The 19,921-nt window shown below is 49.7% G+C and overlaps 1 protein-coding gene across 1 annotated transcript in view; it reads right to left on the reverse strand.

Annotated features, from left to right (window-relative positions):
* Nucleotides 1-680: 680 nt before the first annotated feature.
* LOC140208063 (equilibrative nucleobase transporter 1-like) overlaps nucleotides 681-19,921 on the reverse strand; it is a 28,552-nt gene continuing 9,311 nt past the window's right edge. The window contains exons 4-12 of the mRNA XM_072276588.1: nucleotides 15,326-15,402; nucleotides 12,448-12,540; nucleotides 10,225-10,364; nucleotides 7,265-7,632; nucleotides 6,713-6,880; nucleotides 3,354-3,473; nucleotides 2,284-2,476; nucleotides 1,459-1,582; nucleotides 681-779 (exon numbers count right to left, since the gene is read on the reverse strand). Of these exons, the coding sequence (XP_072132689.1) occupies nucleotides 681-779; nucleotides 1,459-1,582; nucleotides 2,284-2,476; nucleotides 3,354-3,473; nucleotides 6,713-6,880; nucleotides 7,265-7,632; nucleotides 10,225-10,364; nucleotides 12,448-12,540; nucleotides 15,326-15,402 (1,382 nt within the window). The remainder of the gene's footprint in view (nucleotides 780-1,458; nucleotides 1,583-2,283; nucleotides 2,477-3,353; nucleotides 3,474-6,712; nucleotides 6,881-7,264; nucleotides 7,633-10,224; nucleotides 10,365-12,447; nucleotides 12,541-15,325; nucleotides 15,403-19,921) is intronic.

Raw genomic sequence — 19,921 nt, forward strand, 5'->3', positions numbered from 1 at the left:
GCAATTGCTTGCTAGACAATCTTTACATTTCTCTTCTGCATTTCCCCAAGCACATTTGTTCCGGATTTATGCTCCCAAGTTCCAGCCTAATACCATTATAATGCCCCATCCTCCGATTTACCGAGGGTAGCAGACACCAACAGAATTAACAAACTCATTCGTAAGGCCAGTGATGTTGTGGGGATGGAACTGGACTCTCTGACGGTGGTGTCTGAAAAGAGGATGCTGTCCAAGTTGCATGCCATCTTGGTCAATGTCTCCCATCCACTATATAATGTAGTGGGTTGGCACAGGAGTACATTCAGCCAGAGACTCATTCCACCGAGATGCAACACAGAGCGTCATAGGAAGTCATTCCTGCCTGTGGCCATCAAACTTTACAACTCCTCCCTGGAGGGTCAGACACCCTGAGCCAATAGGCTGGTCCTGTACTTATTTCATAACTTACTGGCCTAATTTACATATTACTATTTAACTATTTATGGTTCTATTACTATTTATTATTTATGGTGCAACTGTAATGAAAACCAATTTCCCCCGGGATCAATAAAGTATGACTATGACTATAACTATGACTATTAGTGGATTAGTAACGCCCTGGAAATGTATTTTTCAACGTGACACGCAAAGCTGACCGCGGTGTTGATCTTACGGGTCGGCTTTGGGGAGTGGTGAGGGCTTCACTGTGCCCTCCGCCGGCTCTCCCGTCTGCAGTAGAGGTAGACGTTGACTGGATGGGCGTAGGTCAGGGCGGCCAGGGCGATGAATGCGATGTTCAGCTGGGAAAGGAGGGAGAAAAAGACGATAAGAGAGACGATGAACTGAAGCAGTTTCCATCCCTCAGCCTGGAATCGGGCCACTTGTCATCGCCCCACACCCCTCTCACCCCACCCCGTTCACCCCCGGTCCAGTTCCGTACTGGCAACTCGCAGGACAGTGAGTTGGCACCAAATCCTCGGGGCCATTCCCAAATCTGAATTGAAGTATTTACACCTGGTACAATGCGGAACAATCCTGATCAATCGAGTCTCCATCACTCGATCAGATAACCCTTTCCAAATCAGAACCACTCGCTGTGTGCGGAAATAATTGCAGGTCCTGTGTTAACTCGCTTCAACTTGCGCTGTTTCGCAAACAGTCTCATTCTCCTCAGATACAGCTTCGCCTCACCTACTCTGTCGGAATGTGTCATGACTTGGGCTGCTTCTGTTCAAGGTCTCCTTAAACCACCTCTGCTCTCGGGAAAGCAACCCCAGTTACTCTGGTACTACCACAGATAATTACACTCATTCCCTCTGCGCATTCCCACAACATTCACGTTCCTGCTAAAGGACGTTTCCTGCAGTCGGTCACATGTCACACCGTGGCCTGGCTTGCTGCGTCACACCCCGATCCATCTCCCAGCCAGAGCGAACAGACGCACGGTTCACAGGGAGTACTCAGCCTCCCGATACTTACGTACAGTGGGTTGTCCTGCAAGGGGCCGTTGACGAGGATAAAGAGAGGATACTGGAGCAGGTTGACCAGGGCGCCCACGATGCTTGTTATCCCGAAGAGTTTTCCAAAGTGGCGCGGAGGGAACCTGCCGAGGGAGGAGAAAGGCAGAAGGTTTCCGGGATTGGATATCGCAATGCTGGGCCATTCGGCCCAAATAGTCTGTTCTAATACCGGTCCAAGGTGCTTCCTCTCATCCCAGCACAGGACAGGAACCGCCCCTTCTCCCCAACATTGTTGCGTCACTCATAATGCTAATTTATGCAAATCCCTTCTGCGCTCTCTGTGCGACATGTATCTCCACATTCCTCGTCCGTTCATGGGTTTACCTCGGTGTTTTTTCAAAGTACTGCCGTCGTGTGCTGCTTTCGCGATTCCCCCAACTGTCCGGTCCACACACCGATGATGTGTATCGTGTTGTTCCCGCGAACATGCTTCCCAAATCTCCCTTAACTCCTCTTTAATGCTTCCCCCTCTCACCGTAAATGCTTGAAATGTCTACGCTGGGAATAAGACAGCCTGTGCCTCTCGGTTTAATCAATCTACTGTGTATCTGGTCCCTCCCGAGCCTCTGAAGCTCCAGAGAAGACAAACCCAAGTTTGTCCAGCCTCTTCTTGTAATATATTTCCTGCGATCCAAGCACAACTGTGCTATACGTCTTCTGCACTCCCTCCCCAACGTCTTCACGTCGTTCCTGCAAATGTGGAGAACACAACTGCCCGGAACACTATAAATATTGGCTAAATGGAGATATGTGGCGCAAACCCGGCATGGCGCGTGGCACTTACGTCATGACGAGGAAAGCCGGGGCACCACCGTACATGAACGATTGATCCAGCATGAGCAGGACAAATGTCAAGTACTGCACCTCCGAAACGGGGATAGCGGCGGAGATGGAAAAGAGCACGGTGAGGGTGACAGTAATGGCCAAGGAGAGCACCGCCGACTGCATGTCCGCCAGTCTCCGGAAGGCGACCGAGCCTGGGATGGGGAGGGGAGAGGAGACAAGGTTTCAGCACTTGTCCATCAAATGCGTCACTTTGCACAAACACTCCAGGAGAGAGACGAGTGAAACTATGATTTCTGGTGGTGAGACGATGTACTTCCGGAAATCGAGCCGATGCGCCATGAATGGGAAGCGACTAGGGAGCGCAATGGGCCAGTGGTTCTCAGGAATGTCAGAGTAGGGGACCAGGAGACGGCTGAATAGAAATGTTTAACATTTTGATATGCATAAAGAGAACGGTAACAGACTAATCCATTGGGTAGAACACTGCAGAACAGTTTGGGAAAGAGCATTAGGCTGAGATGGGAATCATTGAAAAGGGTCTTGAGCGATAACTTTTTCACGCGGTGGGGGCAGGGTGTGACAGGATATTCGAACAGGCTGGGCGGGCGGTAGTGGGGTCTCGCTGGGTCGGAAGACTGCATCGTGATCTATGAAACTGCATGTGGACTGAACATATGGGCTTGACAATCGGCGCGATTGAATGCTACGAGGGTGCGGTGGTCTTTGTGGACCTTTGGGCGTGAGCGTGAGTGAGACAGTGAGCGTGCACGCCGCGACTCGAGTGGATGTGAATGCCCAATGGCCGTTCTGATTGAGAGAAGCAGAGAGCGCGACTAACAGAGCCTGATAAGATATGTGTGCGTGTGTGTGTGACAACGTTTGAGGACGTGAGTCTGAGGCTGCTTGTCGTGGGCGACAGAGCGACATGCGAAGTGTGAGATTCTCACAAGACGCCAGACGCTCAGAACGGGACGAGCAGATCCTGACGCACGTGTCCCAGGTTACCAGGTGAAGAGGGTCACCGCGATCGCAGGTCACCGAGAAAGCGTCACCTCTCTCCGGGACTACCTGACTCCCACTTCGAACGCCCGCCTCTCCACTTGTGTCGATCCAGGATTAACCCGTTCCAGGAAGCGCAAACAATATTGAGGAGCTGGGTGAAGGCGAAGGCGGTGGTCAACCTGCTGACTGAGAGGGAGAAGAAGGGAAGATTAAGAATGCGTGTAGAAGGGAGGTCGGCATATGTGGACAGGGAGAGAGCGGGGAGAGAAATGCAGTGAACGAGCGAGCGAGAGAGAGAGAGAGAGAGTGAGAGAGAGACAGAGAGAGAGAGAGCGGCTTCTCAATTCGTAAGGGTGTGTCAAATGTAACGAGACGAAGTGGTAGGCATGGGGTGGAGAGGAGTAACAGTCAGCAATGATAGAATGGCGGAGCGTACTCGATTGGCCGAATGGCCTGGCTCTGATCCAATGTTTTCTAGTCTCAGGGTATGATTTGCCCGTGTTTCAGCCATAGTTCCGTCAACCACATCCTGCTGACTGTCAAAGGGAAGGAAGAAACACACTACAGAGCAAAATCACAGGAAGAAGAAAGCCAGCAGAGAGAGACAGAGAGAGAGAGAGAGAGATGGATAGGTACATAGATGTGTAGAGAGATAGAGAGAGAGAAATAGAGAGGGGGGGGAAGGATTGAGTAGCGAGAAGGAGACAGCGATACATTTCTCCAGAGCTGCGGGCACAGAGCAGTGCATCATGGGAAACAGCCTCCCGACCATGACTCTCTCTACACTTGCCGCTCCGCAGTGAAGCATCGTAAATCGACAAAGAGCGCAGACACCCTGGACGTTCCCTCTTCTCGACTCTCCCAGCGGGCGGAAGGTACAAAAGTCTGAAGGCGCGAACATCGAGACTGAAGGACAGCTTCTGCCCCAAGGTTACATCCTTCTCTTTTACGACAACATGGGTACTGGACCTCCAAGCCGACGTCGATTTGGTCTTTCACCTGATCGTACACCTGCAACCCACTTTCTCCGCAACTGTCAGACATTATTTTACCCCGCTTTTCCTCAATCCTCAAGACAAACTCCTCAGTGTACCTCGGTCCAGGTGACAATAAAATAAACAATTTCAATTCTCCACCTGCGATGCTGCACAGAACGTTATACATTTTGCTAACTACCCTCGGTAGGGTTAGTCTTCCGCTGGAGCAAGCGACGTGTTGGGACTCACAGCCAGCGCGGCAGTCTGATTGCCTCCGGCAGCCGGATGTCACCCGCCTCTCTGTCTCGTTCCATCATCTCACTCAGTGAGATCTGAAACTGGTTTAATCCTGACATCTGGCTTATAACTTTGCCCTCCAGAAAAATAGCTGTGTTTCTGTTTTTTTTTTAACACTCTAGATCCCAGTATTCGCTATCTATGCTGACTTCGCCCATTTCCAGGGGCTGGGCCGCGTGAACCTTTTATGACCGGCTTTCTATGCATTCTATTTTTTCTGTTGGGTGCTCTAATTGAGGCAGCTGATTCATATTTTGGGCTGGCTACATAAATAGCTCCTTGGTTCAGCTTCAGTTGCTGGATTGTTCCTGTCCAAACCCCCTGTCTGAATCCCTCCTCCTCCCCTTCCTCCTGAAGTCTTGCACTGCAACTAGTGTCTGAAGCCTTGCCTCGCCTTGCCTCACCTTGTCTCGCCTTCCCTCACCCGGAGCCTTGTCTCGCGTTACCTCGCCTGGAGCCTGCCTCGCCTGTAACCCTTGCTTGCAACCTTTGTCCGTACCGCTGTCAAGTTCAACCGCCGGAGCAAGATAAGGAACTGTCTATCGTTGTTTTGTACCTTCTCTGTGTCCACGCCTTCGCTAGGTAGGTCCGGCTGTTTGCCTCTACTTTGTGTTGGGAACCGTCTCTGTGTACACGCCTTCACTAGGTAGGTCCGCTACCTTCTGTTGGGAACTGTCTCTCGGTGTTCTGTTTACGAGTCCCGGCCCTACGTACTGCTCCCCAGGAGGGGTCTTGACGCTGCGTACAGCACCGGCCCTAAGTCCTGTTCCTCAGCAGGGGTCCCGGCTCTCAAGTCCAAGGCTCTGCGTTCCTGTCCTCCCTCGACCAAGGTTCTGAGTTCCTATCTATCTCGACCAAGTCTCTGCGTTCCTGTCTCCTTCTAACAAGTCAAGGCTTCGTGTTCTCGTCCTGTTCATATCCCTCGCACTGCCCATGTGAATCGTCCTGTGCTGAAGTCCACTCGTTATGTACTGGAGTTCTCTCATCTTGCCCAGGAGTTTCTCGTTCTGTCCTGTAGCTTTGCCTAGTCCTGTCTCCCAAGACCACGTCATGTCTTCGGCTAGTTCCAGAGACCGACCCCGAGTCAAGACACAGGTTCTGGATCCTTGTCCAGTCTCTGTCTCGGAGTCTGAACCCAAGCCTCGTCATGTCCTCGCTTCGACGAGCCCAAGCCTCGTAACGTCCTCGCCTCGAGGAATTCCCGCCTCATCATGTCCTCGCCTCGAGGAACCCAAGCCACGAAGAACCCAAGCCCCGAAGAACCCAAGCATGTCCAGTCCTGTAGCCAAGTCATGCCCTCTCCTAGCTCCGGTGTTCGAGCCCAGTCAGGACCTAGGTTCTGGGTCCTTGTCCAGTCTCTAGATTGGAGTCCAAGGCCAGGCTCCTAGTGGCCAGTTCCTAGTCCTGGTCCCGCTTGCCCAACCAATGTCCTAACGCAAGTCTGTGTTCTTGTCCCAGCTCTCTAGTTAAGTCCTGTTCCTCGTTCTTAGGTGTCTGTGTCTTGCATTTGGCTCCGCTCCCAGCGTCCTCCCCACCCATGACACCCTCAGCTTCTCCTTCTTTTGTTCCTCAAACCCTCCGGCTCCGCCTCTCAGTCACAATCCCTCTCCAGCCACCTGTCTTTCTACTTCCTCCTACCTCTCCTTCCACCTCTCCGCTTGTACTGTCCATCCCCCAGAACTCTTCTATCCTTTCACATCTCCCTCTCCCTGGTCCACACCTCCGACCTGCTCCCTCTCCCTCTCTTCTGCCCCTTCTCTATCCTCCTTACCCTCCCCCACCAGCTCCGTCCCTGTTCGTGACTCCCCACCCTCCTCTTCGAACCCCGCACTCTCTCACACCTCCACGGCCGACCAGCTCAGGATCACCAATCCTCCGCTTCTCCCTCTCATTCGGCACCTCCGCTATTTCACACACTCCCGCTCTCTCCCCTCCTCCATCTCTATTTTCCCAACCTCATTCCACCCCTCCCTTTCTTCCTTACCCTCTCTGGCTCCTGCTCCATCCTTCTTCCTCTCCTGCCCCTCCCCCTGTCTTTCTCTGAACTCCCTCTTCGCCCTTCCTGACTACCAAATCCTACTCCCCCTCCTCTACGTCTCCGATTTCCCTCAGCCCCCTGTTCCAATATAGGGAGTGTCGTTGCGAACTGACCTTGCGTGGCGTCGCCATCCGTCAGCAGGCCGAGCAGCGGGTTCAATGTCCCGATAAAAAAGATTATGCGTAGCTGAGTAAGCGTGGACCAGAACAGAGAGGTCAGGAACAACCAGGAGAAGACAGAGTTCCGAAAGGAGGCATCGTTTTCCTCTCTGACTCCCGAACCTGCAGCGGGTGGAGAACAGGATTAAAAGCGGGAAGCTGCGGAGCGAGAGCCTTTCATCCCACCCTTTTAGCCGAGGACCCGTGGCAGGGTGGGTGTCTAAAGTCTAATTTCTGGTATACAATTTACTGTTCCGACTTCATAAATGTGTTTAAAACTATGAGGCACATGCAGGCCGGTAAAGTCATCGTCTAGTCCCAAGGGTGGAAGTGTCCCTGGAACATGGCCGGCATGTTGGCGCCAGAATTTGTGGTAACACCTTCGGTCTGTTCCCGCGCCTCCTGGCTGTGCAGGCTGTTCACACAAACAAAACGTTTGACCGGATGTATCGATGAGCATTTATCAATGAATCGGAATCTGATTCTGAAAGAGAAAGGCGTTCTCACCTGGTATTTCAGCTGGTTGCATATTCGCTCGATTAGTCGGCAACTCATTTCCATCTTCCGCGATTCCTTCTGACACCAACGCCGCTTCGTTCCTACCTTCTGTTTCCGCTGCTCCCTCTCCAGAGTGTCTACTATTTTCATCTTCCGTCTCTCCCTCCACCCCGTGCCCTCCCGCTGCCTCTCCCGTGAGTCGCTCGGTCCTTTCGTGTTCCACTTCCTGCTTCCTGGTCGTCCATCCCTCGCTGGCTTGCGCCTTCCGCTCGTTGCGGTCTGCTCTCATCTCGACTGCCCCCTGCAGGACGTTCAGCTGGTTGGCAGAATCTGACTTACGCCAGAACGCGGTCAACCGTAACTTCTCGCAATCCACTCTGAGCGGGGAAGCAAAACGTCATGAAACGTCATTACGTCAGACCGAATCCATCGGGACTATGGTCATGAAAAAGCTGGAGAAATAAAGTTAACTCTTACCACATAATTATTCTGCGTAAAACAGCCCGAACCCCTGAGTTCATTTCCTTCCTTCGGCGCAATGCCGCCCTCCTAATATTCTTTATAAAGAAAAAGTCCCGGAGCCACTCTGGCCTGCAGTGCATTGTGGGGTGTACGTACCCTATAAATAACCATACCTCCTGTATCTCTCATTCGCCGCAATGTGATTGCGTCCCACAGCTCATTCCTGGACCTTTGTTTTCCCGCATGGAAAACGACAGAACTCTGGGATACCTATACACTCTGTAAACCTACTGAACCTCTAGACTATTTCCCAACCTTTTGCGCACGCGCGGACTCTGGTGATTCTCTCCGCAAACTACAAAACAGCTGGATGATACTGTGGAGCCTCCGTTATTTTGCATTAAAACCTAGTGACCCTGGTATAATCCATTCCACGACATGGGATATTCTGTACATAAACCTCTTGAATCTTCATATTAAATCCCATCCAATCGGTCACTCCTGTAACTATGTTATACTGTGTTTAACCCTGCAGAAACTTTGTTTTGCATCTGTACTAGAAAACGTTACTCAATCACCTGAACAGTATCCCGACATTTAACCCACTGCAGCACAGAAGCCTCTCTATATAGAGACCTTCTGAACTGCAGGATTATTTCCCAGCCTATAACCGATTCCTGAGTGGCTAATGTAACTCCACTTTTTAAAAAAGGAGGGAGAGAGAAACCGGGGAATTATAGACCGGTTAGCCTAACGTCGGTGGTGGGGAAACTGCTGGAGTCAGTTATCAAGGATGTGATAACAGCACATTTGGAAAGCGGTGAAATGATCGGACAAAGTCAGCATGGATTTGTGAAAGGAAAATCATGTCTGACTAATCTCATAGAATTTTTTGAGGATGTAACTAGTAGAGTGGATAGGGGAGAACCAGTGGATGTGGTATATTTGGATTTTCAGAAGATTTTTGACAAGGTCCCACACAGGAGATTAGTGTGCAAACTTAAAGCACACGGTATTGCGGGTAAGGTATTGGTGTGGGTGGAGAGTTGGTTAGCAGACAGGAAGCAAAGAGTGGGAATAAACGGGACCTTTTCAGAATTGCAGGCGGTGACTAGTGGGGTACCGCAAGGCTCAGTGCTGGGACCCCAGTTGTTTACAATATATATTAATGACTTAGATGAGGGAATTAAATGCAGCATCTCCAAGTTTGCGGATGACACGAAGCTGGGTGGCAGTGTTAGCTGTGAGGAGGATGCTAAGAGAACGCAGGGTGACTTGGATAGGTTGGGTGAGTGGGCAAATTCATGGCAGATGCAATTTAATGTGGATAAATGTGAAGTTATGCACTTTGGTGGCAAAAATAGGAAAACAGATTATTATCTGAATGGTGGCCGATTAGGAAAAGGGGAGGTGCAACGAGACCTGGGTGTCATTATACACCAGTCATTGAAAGTGGGCATGCAGGTACAGCAGGCGGTGAAAAAGGCGAATGGTATGCTGGCATCTATAGCGAGAGGATTCGAGTACAGGAGCAGGGAGGTACTACTGCAGTTGTACAAGGCCTTGGCGAGACCACACCTGGAGTATTGTGTGCAGTTTTGGTCCCCTAATCTGAGGAAAGACATCCTTGCCATAGAGGGAGTACTAAGAAGGTTCACCAGATTGATTCCTGGGATGGCAGGACTTTCATATGAAGAAAGACTGGATGAACTGGGCTTGTACTCGTTGGAATTTAGAAGATTGAGGGGGGATCTGATTGAAACGTATAAGATCCTAAAGGGATTGGACAGGCTAGATGCAGGAAGATTGTTCCCGATGTTGGGGAAGTCCAGAACGAGGGGCCACAGTTTGAGGATAGAGGGGAAGCCTTTTAGGACCGAGATTAGGAAAAACTTCTTCACACAGAGAGTGGTGAATCTGTGGAATTCTCTGCCACAGGAAACAGTTGAGGCCAGTTCATTGGCTATATTTAAGAGGGAGTTAGATATGGCCCTTGTGGCTACGGGGGTCAGGGGGTATGGAGGGAAGGCTGGGGCGGGGTTCTGAGTTGGATGATCAGCCATGATCATAATAAATGGCGATGCAGGCTCGAAGGGCCAAATGGCCTACTCCTGCACCTATTTTCTATGTATGTTTCTATATACCACTCAATCTCTGGATTCTCCGCTATCCGATGAATCGCACCCCGCGGACCTATTATTCTATATATGAATCCACTGAACTCCGGATTATTCCTCATCGTATATCTCACACTCGGACATCTGTTTTATATTCAAACCCACAGAAACCTGGGATTATATCCCTGTCGTCAACTCACTTCAGATTACCGGCTATTCTATGCATCAACCAATTGAACTGCACGATATCTCAGTTTGAAACCACCCGTCAATCACCAGTTATCCCAGAACGATACGAACTACCCGATCTCCACATTCGGTTTCAGCTTGTACCCCATTGCTGGGTTCCTGCCTTTGCTCCAGAAACCCCGTTCCCGTTATGCGCCTTACCCGTAGGTGAAGCCCTCCGGCAGTGGGTAGGGGATGTGTCCCCAGGGAAGGAGGAATACGGTGCGCAGGACGTGCAGGACGCTGAGGCAGCTGATAAACAGGAAGATGGCCTTCAGGGAGAAACCAGCTTCATAGACCACCTGAAAGGGGAGAAACGTCAGAATATTGGCGGACGTCAGCAGCACTGGTACTGACATAAACCCATCCCTTTGTCACCCGCATCCCTCACCCCACACCACTCCCTCCGCCATTACTCTCTGAAGGAACCAAGCATTTCCAAGTCGTTCTTCTGTCCGAGTTCCCTGATCATCTCTCCACTTCCTCCTCTTCCAGTTCCGTATTTCATCGTCCATCGTTCTCCGAATTTCTTACAAAACTCGAGACGACTTTATTTCCAACCACAGTCTCCTTGTTAATCTCTTTCTCTCTCTCTCTCTCTCTCTCTTTCTCGCTCTCTCTCTCCACCCCCCAACCCCACCGCGTGCTTATAGTACGCCTATCTGCACCCGTGTGTCTCAGTGAGCATCGCTGGCGACAGATTATAATCCCACTTCACAGCCCTCCAGCGACGTGTCAGTCCACGGCGTGCTTTGCTGCCAAACTGAGGTCGGACGCGTATTAACGGCACGACACCTCGTATTCCGCCCTGGCTGTCGCCACCTTATTAGCATGAACACCCATCTCTTCAAGTTGTAGAAAGCATTCCTCCTTGTCTCCTCTCATGTTTGTTTCAACGTCCCCACCAGTCCCCGTGACGTCTTCCCTTCACCCACACACCGTTCTCTCCTTCTGCCTGTCATTCGTCCTCCCGGTTGCTCTCCTCACTTCCCTCATTTAAGTCGGTGAACCACTCCTCTCAGTATCCATCTCAATGAATATAGAAACTTGTTGCACGGTGCAATCTTGGTCGACTTTTAAGCATCCTCTACGACAGCGGTTCCCAACCACGTGGCCGCGGACTGGTACTGGGCCGCAAAGCATGTGCTACCCGGCTGCGAGGAAATGATATGAGTCAGCTGCACCTTTCCTCATGCCCTGTCATAACCACTGTTGAACTTTAACGCACGCGAGGTCATCAGTGACCCAAGACGTGCCAAGGAATGAGTCCGTGACCCATTTGTGAATGTTTCCGGTGGATCTTCCATGTCAGCGCGGGAAGAAGATCAACTCCTCAAGCTTGCAAGTGACGGTGTGCTGAAAAGTAAGTTTGACATAACATCTCTGCTGGCATTCTGTATCGAAGACAAGGCTTAATATCCTGAGATAATCACGAAAGCACTGAAAACTTTGCTTCCATTTCCAACATCATATCGCTGCAAAGCGGAGTTTTTTTGCAATGAATGCAACGAAAACTAAATTGCGGAATAGACTGGACATAAGGAAACCTTTTCGATTATCGCTGTCACCTTTCACCCCTCGATGGCACCGTCTTGTCGCAGAAAAACAAGCCAATAATTCCAATAATAATTCAGCGATATTGATGTGTTGTAATGATTATATTTGTTCATATGAGGAAAATATGCGCTGTGTGTTTAATATCCAAACGTTGCTTAAAATGTTATGATGCCATTGACTTATAATTAACTTAGAATTCGGTGTCCCCTACCTCCGGGCCGCGAAGACTGCAGGGGTACAGAGGTAGCTGGGACACACTCAGAACATCTTTAAGAAAAAACCCGAAATAAAAAAAAGCTAATTGTTTAGGTGCTGCCCGGCACGTAAATGTCGGCCCAGATCAGAACCTATCGCCGATTCATGCAAGCTAAATATGGGCTGTGTGGTTAATATTAAATTCGTTAGATAATCCCCTTTAGAAACGAAATTGAGTGTATTAGCCACTTATAAGTGAACTATAGTTGACTTATAACCTATACTCAGGTCGTGTTTAACACCCCCATCCCCCACCCTCCCACACCCCCACCCCCTCGAGAATATTGTCAATATCAAACCGGTCCCCGGTGCAAAAGAGGTTGGGGACCCCTGCTCTAAGATCAATGTACTAATTTCCTTTAATACAGCCTTGCAGTTTTTCCATCAGCCATTTACGAATCGAAAGTTTGTTGACCCGCCTCATGTATCTACCTCGACCACCACCCATGCCAAGCTGTTCCTCGTACCCACCACGATCTGTATGACAACCTATCCCTGAATTCACCCCACTTTCTTCATCCCTTCTCACCACGGAAAGCTTCCCAAGAGTTACTTTGATGACAGGGCTCTTACCTTGACCACTAGGAAGACGATCGGAGCTGAACCAAAGGCTCCCGAATGCAGAGACATAACAGTGGAGCTCTTCCTCCCGAACAAGATTCCGGCCTGGGGAAATCGGACGCAAACATAACAAAGTCAGTGGAACTGTCCGGAGAAGCTGATGCAATATTCAGCTCCGACCCGCCTATTCAGACATTGACAATCGAAGGAAATGTATTATCGAAGTAAGTGTACAATCAGTGAACACTTGATTGGGTAGTCCTGTACACCTACTCCTTAATGACAATATCTAATCAGCCAATCATGTGGCAGCAACTCAATGCTTAAAAGCATGCAAACTAGGTCAGGGGATTCAGTGATTATTCCCTGCCCGCCTCCCACGCACAAGCAGCAGCAAAGCAACACCCTCCCCCTGCTTCCCCGCCAGCAAAAAAAAACTCATTGGCGCCCTCCACCGAGCACTCAGGCTTGCAGCAAAGCATCAATAAAGACCCAGCCGAGCAGCAGCAGCAGACGTCGAACGTACACTGAGTGGCTGCTGCGCTCGGTACAGGAACTAGCTGATGAAGTGTCCATTGATTGTCTGTCACCATATACTGCCTTGAGATCCATTTTATTGCAGGCATTTAACAGGCTTCAGTAGGTTTCAACAGGGACATTTAATGTCAGAGAAATGAGACCATGTACATCCTGAAACCCTTTTCTTCGTAAACATCCAGAAGAACACAGGGGTGCCCCGAAGAACGAATGATAGCTACATATTAGAACCATAAAGCTACCTCCCCCCGGCCTCCCACGCTCAAGCAGCAACAAAGCGACAGCCCCCCTCCCCCACCAAGCAAAAATTCATCGGCGCCCCCGACTGAGAACTCAAACGTGCAGCCAAAGCATCAAAAAAGACCCAGACTTGCATTTGCCACTACCACCAGCACATTTCAGTTTATACATTACCCTCTGAGTAAAAATACTTACCGCTCACATCCCCCTTGAACCTACACCCTCCCACCTTCAAGGCGTGCCCCCTGGTGTTGGGAATTTCAAACCTGGGAAACAGATTCTCCCTGTCTACTCTATCTCTGCCCCTCAAATATCGTATAAACCCTAATCAGGTCTCCGTTCAGACTCCGCCACTCCAAGAAAATAACCAAATTCATCCAGGCTCTCAGGTTGGCGCAAGAGCTCTAAACCAGGCAGAAACCTGATAAACCTCCTCTGCCCCCTCCCCAAAGACTCAACATCCTTCCTGGGGCGACCAGAACTGTGACTAATAATCCAGATGTGGCCTGAACAGACTTCTATAAAGTTGCAACAGAACCATCTTGATCTTTACACTCAATGCCTCGATCATCCTTCTCAACCACCTTATCGACCTGTGTAGCCGCTTTCAAGGACCTATGAACTTGGGTCACTAAATCTCTCTGCTTAGCAACACTATTGAGGATCTTGCCCTTAGCTGTGTACTGTCTCACTGTGTTTGCCCTCCCCAGGAGATTCACTTCACATCTTTCTGGGTTAATCTCTATCTGATGATATCTACAACTCGTCTATATCACGTGATATTCTTTGCCAGTTGATGAAGGCAAGTGCGCCCCGTCTCTGCTTCCCAACCTGTGACGTCATTTCCGACGACATTTTCCAGGACTCTAAAATTCAGCATGGATGTGGCAACCTCTTTTGACTTCCCAACATAGAACATCTCTGGCTTGAATTCAAAGAAAAACCTGATTCAGTTTCCCCGCCAGTTACTCAGCTGGTCAGATCCCATTGAAATTTGCTGATGGCGTCTTCACTACATCCTGCACAACCAATTAACGATGCCTTGCACAGTCCCATCTCAGTCTTTTCTATACAGAAGCAAGCACAGTGGTTGCAAAACGTACCCCAGGAGAGCGTCACTAGTCACTGACCCCCAGCCCGATAAATAACCTTCCTCCACTCTCTTCTGCATCCGAACATCAAGCCGTTTATATATCCACTTAGCCACGTTTCCCTCAATTTCATGCCATTCCGGTTGCTACATTTGAGAAGCTTGGATAATTACATGGGTGGGGTGGGGGTGGCTATGGAGGTTTATGGTCTCCGTGCGGGTCGATGGAACTCGGTATAATGACAGTGCCGAACAGAGTGTACACTCTGATGGGCCTTTTTCTCTGCCGCAGTGCTCGATGACCAGATCCAACCTTCCATACTATAACTTGTCAATGGTCTTTCTGAATTGCTGCAGAAACAAAATCCCCCTCACTTCACTCATCAACGCCCTCCGAAGAAGCCTGAATCTTTTTTGAGGCACGACATCTCATCAACAAAGCCCAGTTAACGATCGGTAGTCAGTCCTTATCTATCCAATTAGCAGTAGATCTTATCCATCACAATCCTCTCCAGTAATTCCATAAGCCATCTGCCTCATCTTTCGCCCTAACAGCAAGATGCTGTCCCCAAACCCTTGCTTCCGCACTTTCAACATTCTTCGGCGGACTTCGCATCCTTTTATCTGTCAACAATCTTTCCCCTTCTCAGGACGTTCCCCGCTAATGCAACCACATCTGATATTTCTGCGGTCAAGATTTTAACTTGTGGACAAGTCCTATCTTTCTGCAAAATAATTTAAAACTATCTCTGACAACTGTCCCGGAGTTCGTCCTGATGGCATGTCAGTCTCTCTTTCCTGAAGAGAAGGCCCAATGATACGTTCCTCCTCCAGCAGCTCCCTCTGCATGTCGATTAAGGCTGTAATTCTGGACTCACTTTATACAATCCACCCTGTCTAATCATTGTGCATTATGGGGGAACCACAGGGCGGAGCTCTCCCTGAATTAGTCCTTTGAACCCGGCGTTTCAAGCCCGTTCTGTCGCTGATACCACGCGGATATGAAAGTGACCCCCTGAACACCTTTAGGTTTGTTGTCAGTAGGAAGACTCCTCCCACTCCAATGAGTATGAGCGCGGGAAACAGCAGCAGCGCCGACGCTGTAACAGGGAATGAGAGCGAGAGTGAGGCGGAAACCAGGAGCATTTGACGGCGGATCTCACTGTCTCTTATGAGCATACTCTTCCTCTTCCCTTCTCTCGTGCTCGCACAGTGCACAGACAGACACGGAACCACGCACAGACACGCAACCACGCACAGACACGCAACCACGCACTGGCACACCACAGCCACGCACTGCTACGTTCCGTCTATTTTAATCACAGTGTAACTTGAAACACTGGCAATGTAACTATATTGAAACTGTCAAATATTTTAATGTAAATTTATTTTATGTGGATTATTTTTTAATGTAGATTATTTTCGTTAATACACAATAAATATTAAGATGTTGCACAGTTATATTAGCATTGATTTCAAAATTATATTAACATTACGAAAAATAGCATTCTCGCTATGTGGCAATAAAGGCAACGTGCGGGGGAGCATTTCAGTTACTGCAGCGCCGCTTGGAGGCGAGGGTGACGCACACGTACACAAAACACAGCAACGTGCACACAAAGTGCACACAAAGTTATTGTTCCTTGTGTATGAAAGCTATTGTTTTTCGCGGGCTCTGATCAGAAGGCGCGATGGGGACAGAAAGAGGAGACGCGACCCGAGAGATGTTGTAAACTGGGCAACGGAAGGGACCCCGAGCGGGAGTCCGAGACCCAGGGTCCTCGGCAAGGAGAGGAAACGAGGACAGACTCGTGTCGAGCATTTGGTCGATCACGAGGGTGGTCCCATTCGAGTGTCGGTGGAGTTCGGAGGACATCGACGGGAGGAAAGATTACCTTCGTGTGTTTGTTTGTGTGTGTGTGTGTGTGTGTGTGTGTGTGTGTGTATTGGCTTCTCTGTAATGTTTCGATGTTCAGTTAATGGTTTCTCTGTGGCAGCAATGTTTAGGATATGAGTAGTGATAACGACGCGTGATAGCCTATCAGAGGGATGTTGTTCTTTTTTGTGGGTCTGGAAGCAGGGATATCGCCGTCTTCTGTCGGCGAGAGATGAAGAGGGAAGGCGCAACCGGAGAAAGTTGTTAGACCGCCGGACGAGTGGACTAGAAGCGAGTGTCCAAAGGTCCGGGACGCTCGGAGGAGGTCGATGGTGGATGAATGGACGTATCAGTAAGCTCCAATGTGCACATCTGACTTTTTCTTTTTACTTTCTTTCCTCGCCCTATATTCAGATTGAGATTTATAAAGTCAATTCATTCAGTGTATTGTCCGATATTTTACGCTTCGGATTTGTAACCGGGAAACACATCACGCAGCATCCACACAAACGAGATTTCTCGGTCTGGCCGGACCAGAGGCTGTGTCTCCAAGACATACGCATGCTGGCCGAACCTGAGGGTTACAATTGTGGGGGCTAGACCGGGATTGAGTCCGTCGGATTGCCCTGCGCATTGAACCAGTGGGTTGTGTGTTTGAATCAGTGTTGGTGCGGATGCTGCCGGGGTTGAGCGGTGGTTCTCTTCCGTGGGGTTACAGCTAACTAATGCGTGCGTGTTGTGTAGGGTGAATATTCGTACCCCGGATGAATTGGTAATTCGATTTTTGAGTACGGTTAAAGCTGTTGGCAATGTTGAGGTTGTATCGTGGAGATCTGATAAAATGGCGGGCTGAGACTTTGTTTTAGTTCAGATTAGCGCTGACGTAACAGTAGTGGAACTGCCAGCGTCTATCAGTGAGGCGGGACCATGGCCTGTCCATACTGTCAGGGAGGAGGGTAATGTAGCCGAGCGAGCCGAGTCCCAAGCCTTGTTTCCCGTAGCTGGGGGCGGACATTTCAAAGACAGGATTTTATCGTTTCTCAGGCGTGAGGGGAAGGAGTGGTTGGATTTGGAATGTCTAATTCGTCCCCGTACCCCAGTGAAGAGAAGAAAACGCGTCGGAGGCACGGGATGACTCCTCCAGCAGCGTACAGTCCTCGGTCGTAGCCCCCGGTGGTGAAATGACCGCGGCCAGCCCAACCGGGAATGGTAAAGGAGATTGTGGCAGAGCTGAGAACTGAGGTGTCCCGGGTGTTAACAGCGGGTGAGGACCCCCGGATAACAGGGCTAGCCGAGAGGGGAACCCCATAAGGGGACGGACCACTACACCAGACATGCTCAGGATTTCCCTACTAAGCACCAGAGAGCGTTTACAGTGGCCAAAGTGTTATGGGACAAATATTTCATTAATTATGGCCTTTCCAGGCGTATACCGAGTGATCAGGGACGGCCTCACGAGAGCACACTCATCCATGATTTACTGGACATTCTTGGAGTCGAGAAGTCGCTGACCACGCCTTATCACAGGCAGGGTGATCCCCAGCCCGAGAGATTTAATCGACCCTTGCTAGACATGATGGGGATCCTGGAGATCAGCAAGATGAGCAGGTGGAGTCAACATATTGGACATCTGGTTCACAGTTACAACTGTACTCAAAAGGAAGCTACTGGGTATTCGTCATATTGGCTGCTGTTTGGGCGCGAGGCGAGGTTGCCACTGATATTTGTCTTTTGGCCTGAAGAGGGTGACTCATCACCAAAGACTTATCTGAAGTATGTGACCGACATGAGAAGGCAACTGAAAAGGGCGCATGAATTACCGGGGGTGGCAGCTGCCAGTCAGAATCAAGGAAATAAGAGGAGGTATGTTCAAATACTGAGGTATTCCCAACTCCTGCCGGCAGACTGGATCCTCTTAAGAAATCTGGGGTTATCTGGAAAAAATAAACTGGCGGACCGCTGGGCGGCTACGCCCTATGTGGTGGAGAGTCAGATGCCAAACCTACCGGTTTTCCAGGTGAAACCAAAGGATGGGAATGGGCCTGTCAAGATTCTCCATCGGAACCACCTGTTGCCCCTGGGACAAAAGGTGCAGGAAGACCCAGAGACCGACTTGGAGCCTACACCTGGTAAGAGAACTCTGCGGAAACGCGAGGCGACTGCAGGGCCCACAGCAGGCGAGGTGAGGCCTGTCCCCACCTCTCAGAGGGATACTGATTCGGAGGATGATGACCCGGACGTGTGGTCTATGCTGCCTTTCGCTCACTCCCCAATGATAGAAACACAGAAACACTGAAAACCTGCAGCACAATGCAGGCCCTTCGGCCCACAAAGATGATGTGAATATGTACTTACCTTCGAACTACGTTTGTACTTAGGCTTACCTGTAGCCCTCTGTTTTTCTGTGCTCCGTGTACCTATGCATTCTGAGCTACAGAGTCAACCTGCGCAGCAGCTTTGAGTGTCCGATGGACTTGGACCCCAAAATCCCTCTGATCATCCACACTGCCAAGAGTCTTACCATTAATGCTATATTGTGCCATATTTGTTCTACCAATAGTTGTTCACATGGCTTTGTGAAGGGCAGATCGTGTCTAACAAGCCTGATAGAGTTCTTTGAGGAGGTGACCAGGCATATAGATGAGGGTAGTGTAGTGGATGTGATCTATATGGATTTTAGTAAGGCATTTAACAAGGTTCCACACGGTAGGCTTATTCAGAAAGTTAGAAGGCATGGGATCCAGGGAAGTTTGGCCAGGTTGATTCAGAATTGGCTTGCCTGCAGAAGGCAGAGGGTGGTGGTGGAGGCAGTACATTCAGATTGGAAGATTGTGACTAGTGGTGTCCCACAAGGATCGGTTCTGGGACCTCTACTTTTTGTGATTTTTATTAAACGACCTGGATGTGGGGGTAGAAGGGTGGGTTGGCAAGTTTGCAGACGACACAAAGGTTGGTGGTGGTGTCGATAGTGTAGAGGATTGTCAAAGATTGCAGAGAGACATTGATAGGATGCAGAAATGGGCTGAGAAGTGGCAGATGGAGTTCAACCCGGAGAATTTTGAGGTGATACACTTTGGAAGGATAAACTCCAAGGCAGAGTACAAAGTAAATGGCAGAATACTTGGTAGTGTGGAGGGGCAGAGGGGTCTCGGGGTACAGGTCCACAGATCCCTGAATGTTGTCTCACAAGTAGATAGGGTAGTTAAGAAAACTTATGGGGTGTTAGCTTTCATAAGTCGAGGGATAGAGTTTAAGAGTCGCGATGTAATGATGCAGCTCTATAAAACTCTGGTTAGGCCACACTTGGTGTACTGTGTCCATTTCTGGTCACCTCACTATAGGAAGGATGTAGAAGCATTGGAAAAGGTACAGAGGAGATTTACCAGGATGCTGCCTGGCTTAGAAAGTATGCATTATGATCAGAGATTAAGGGAGCTAGGGCTTTACTCTTTAGAGAGAAGGAGGATGAGAGGAGACATGATAGAGGTATATAAGATAATAAGACGAATAGATAGAGTGGATAGCCAGCGCCTCTTCCCCAGGGCACCACTGCTCAATACAAGAGGACATGGCTTTAAGGTAAGGGGTGGGAAGGTCAAGGGGGATATTAGAGGAAGGTTTTTCACTCAGAGAGTGGTTGGTGCGTGGAATGCACTGCCTGAGTCAGTGGTGGAGGCAGATACACTAGTGAACTTTAACAGACTACTAGACAGGTATATGGAGGAATTTATGGTGGGGGCTTA

Source organism: Mobula birostris, chromosome 13, assembly GCF_030028105.1.
Source record: "Mobula birostris isolate sMobBir1 chromosome 13, sMobBir1.hap1, whole genome shotgun sequence".
NCBI classification, from domain to species: Eukaryota; Metazoa; Chordata; class Chondrichthyes; order Myliobatiformes; family Myliobatidae; genus Mobula; species Mobula birostris.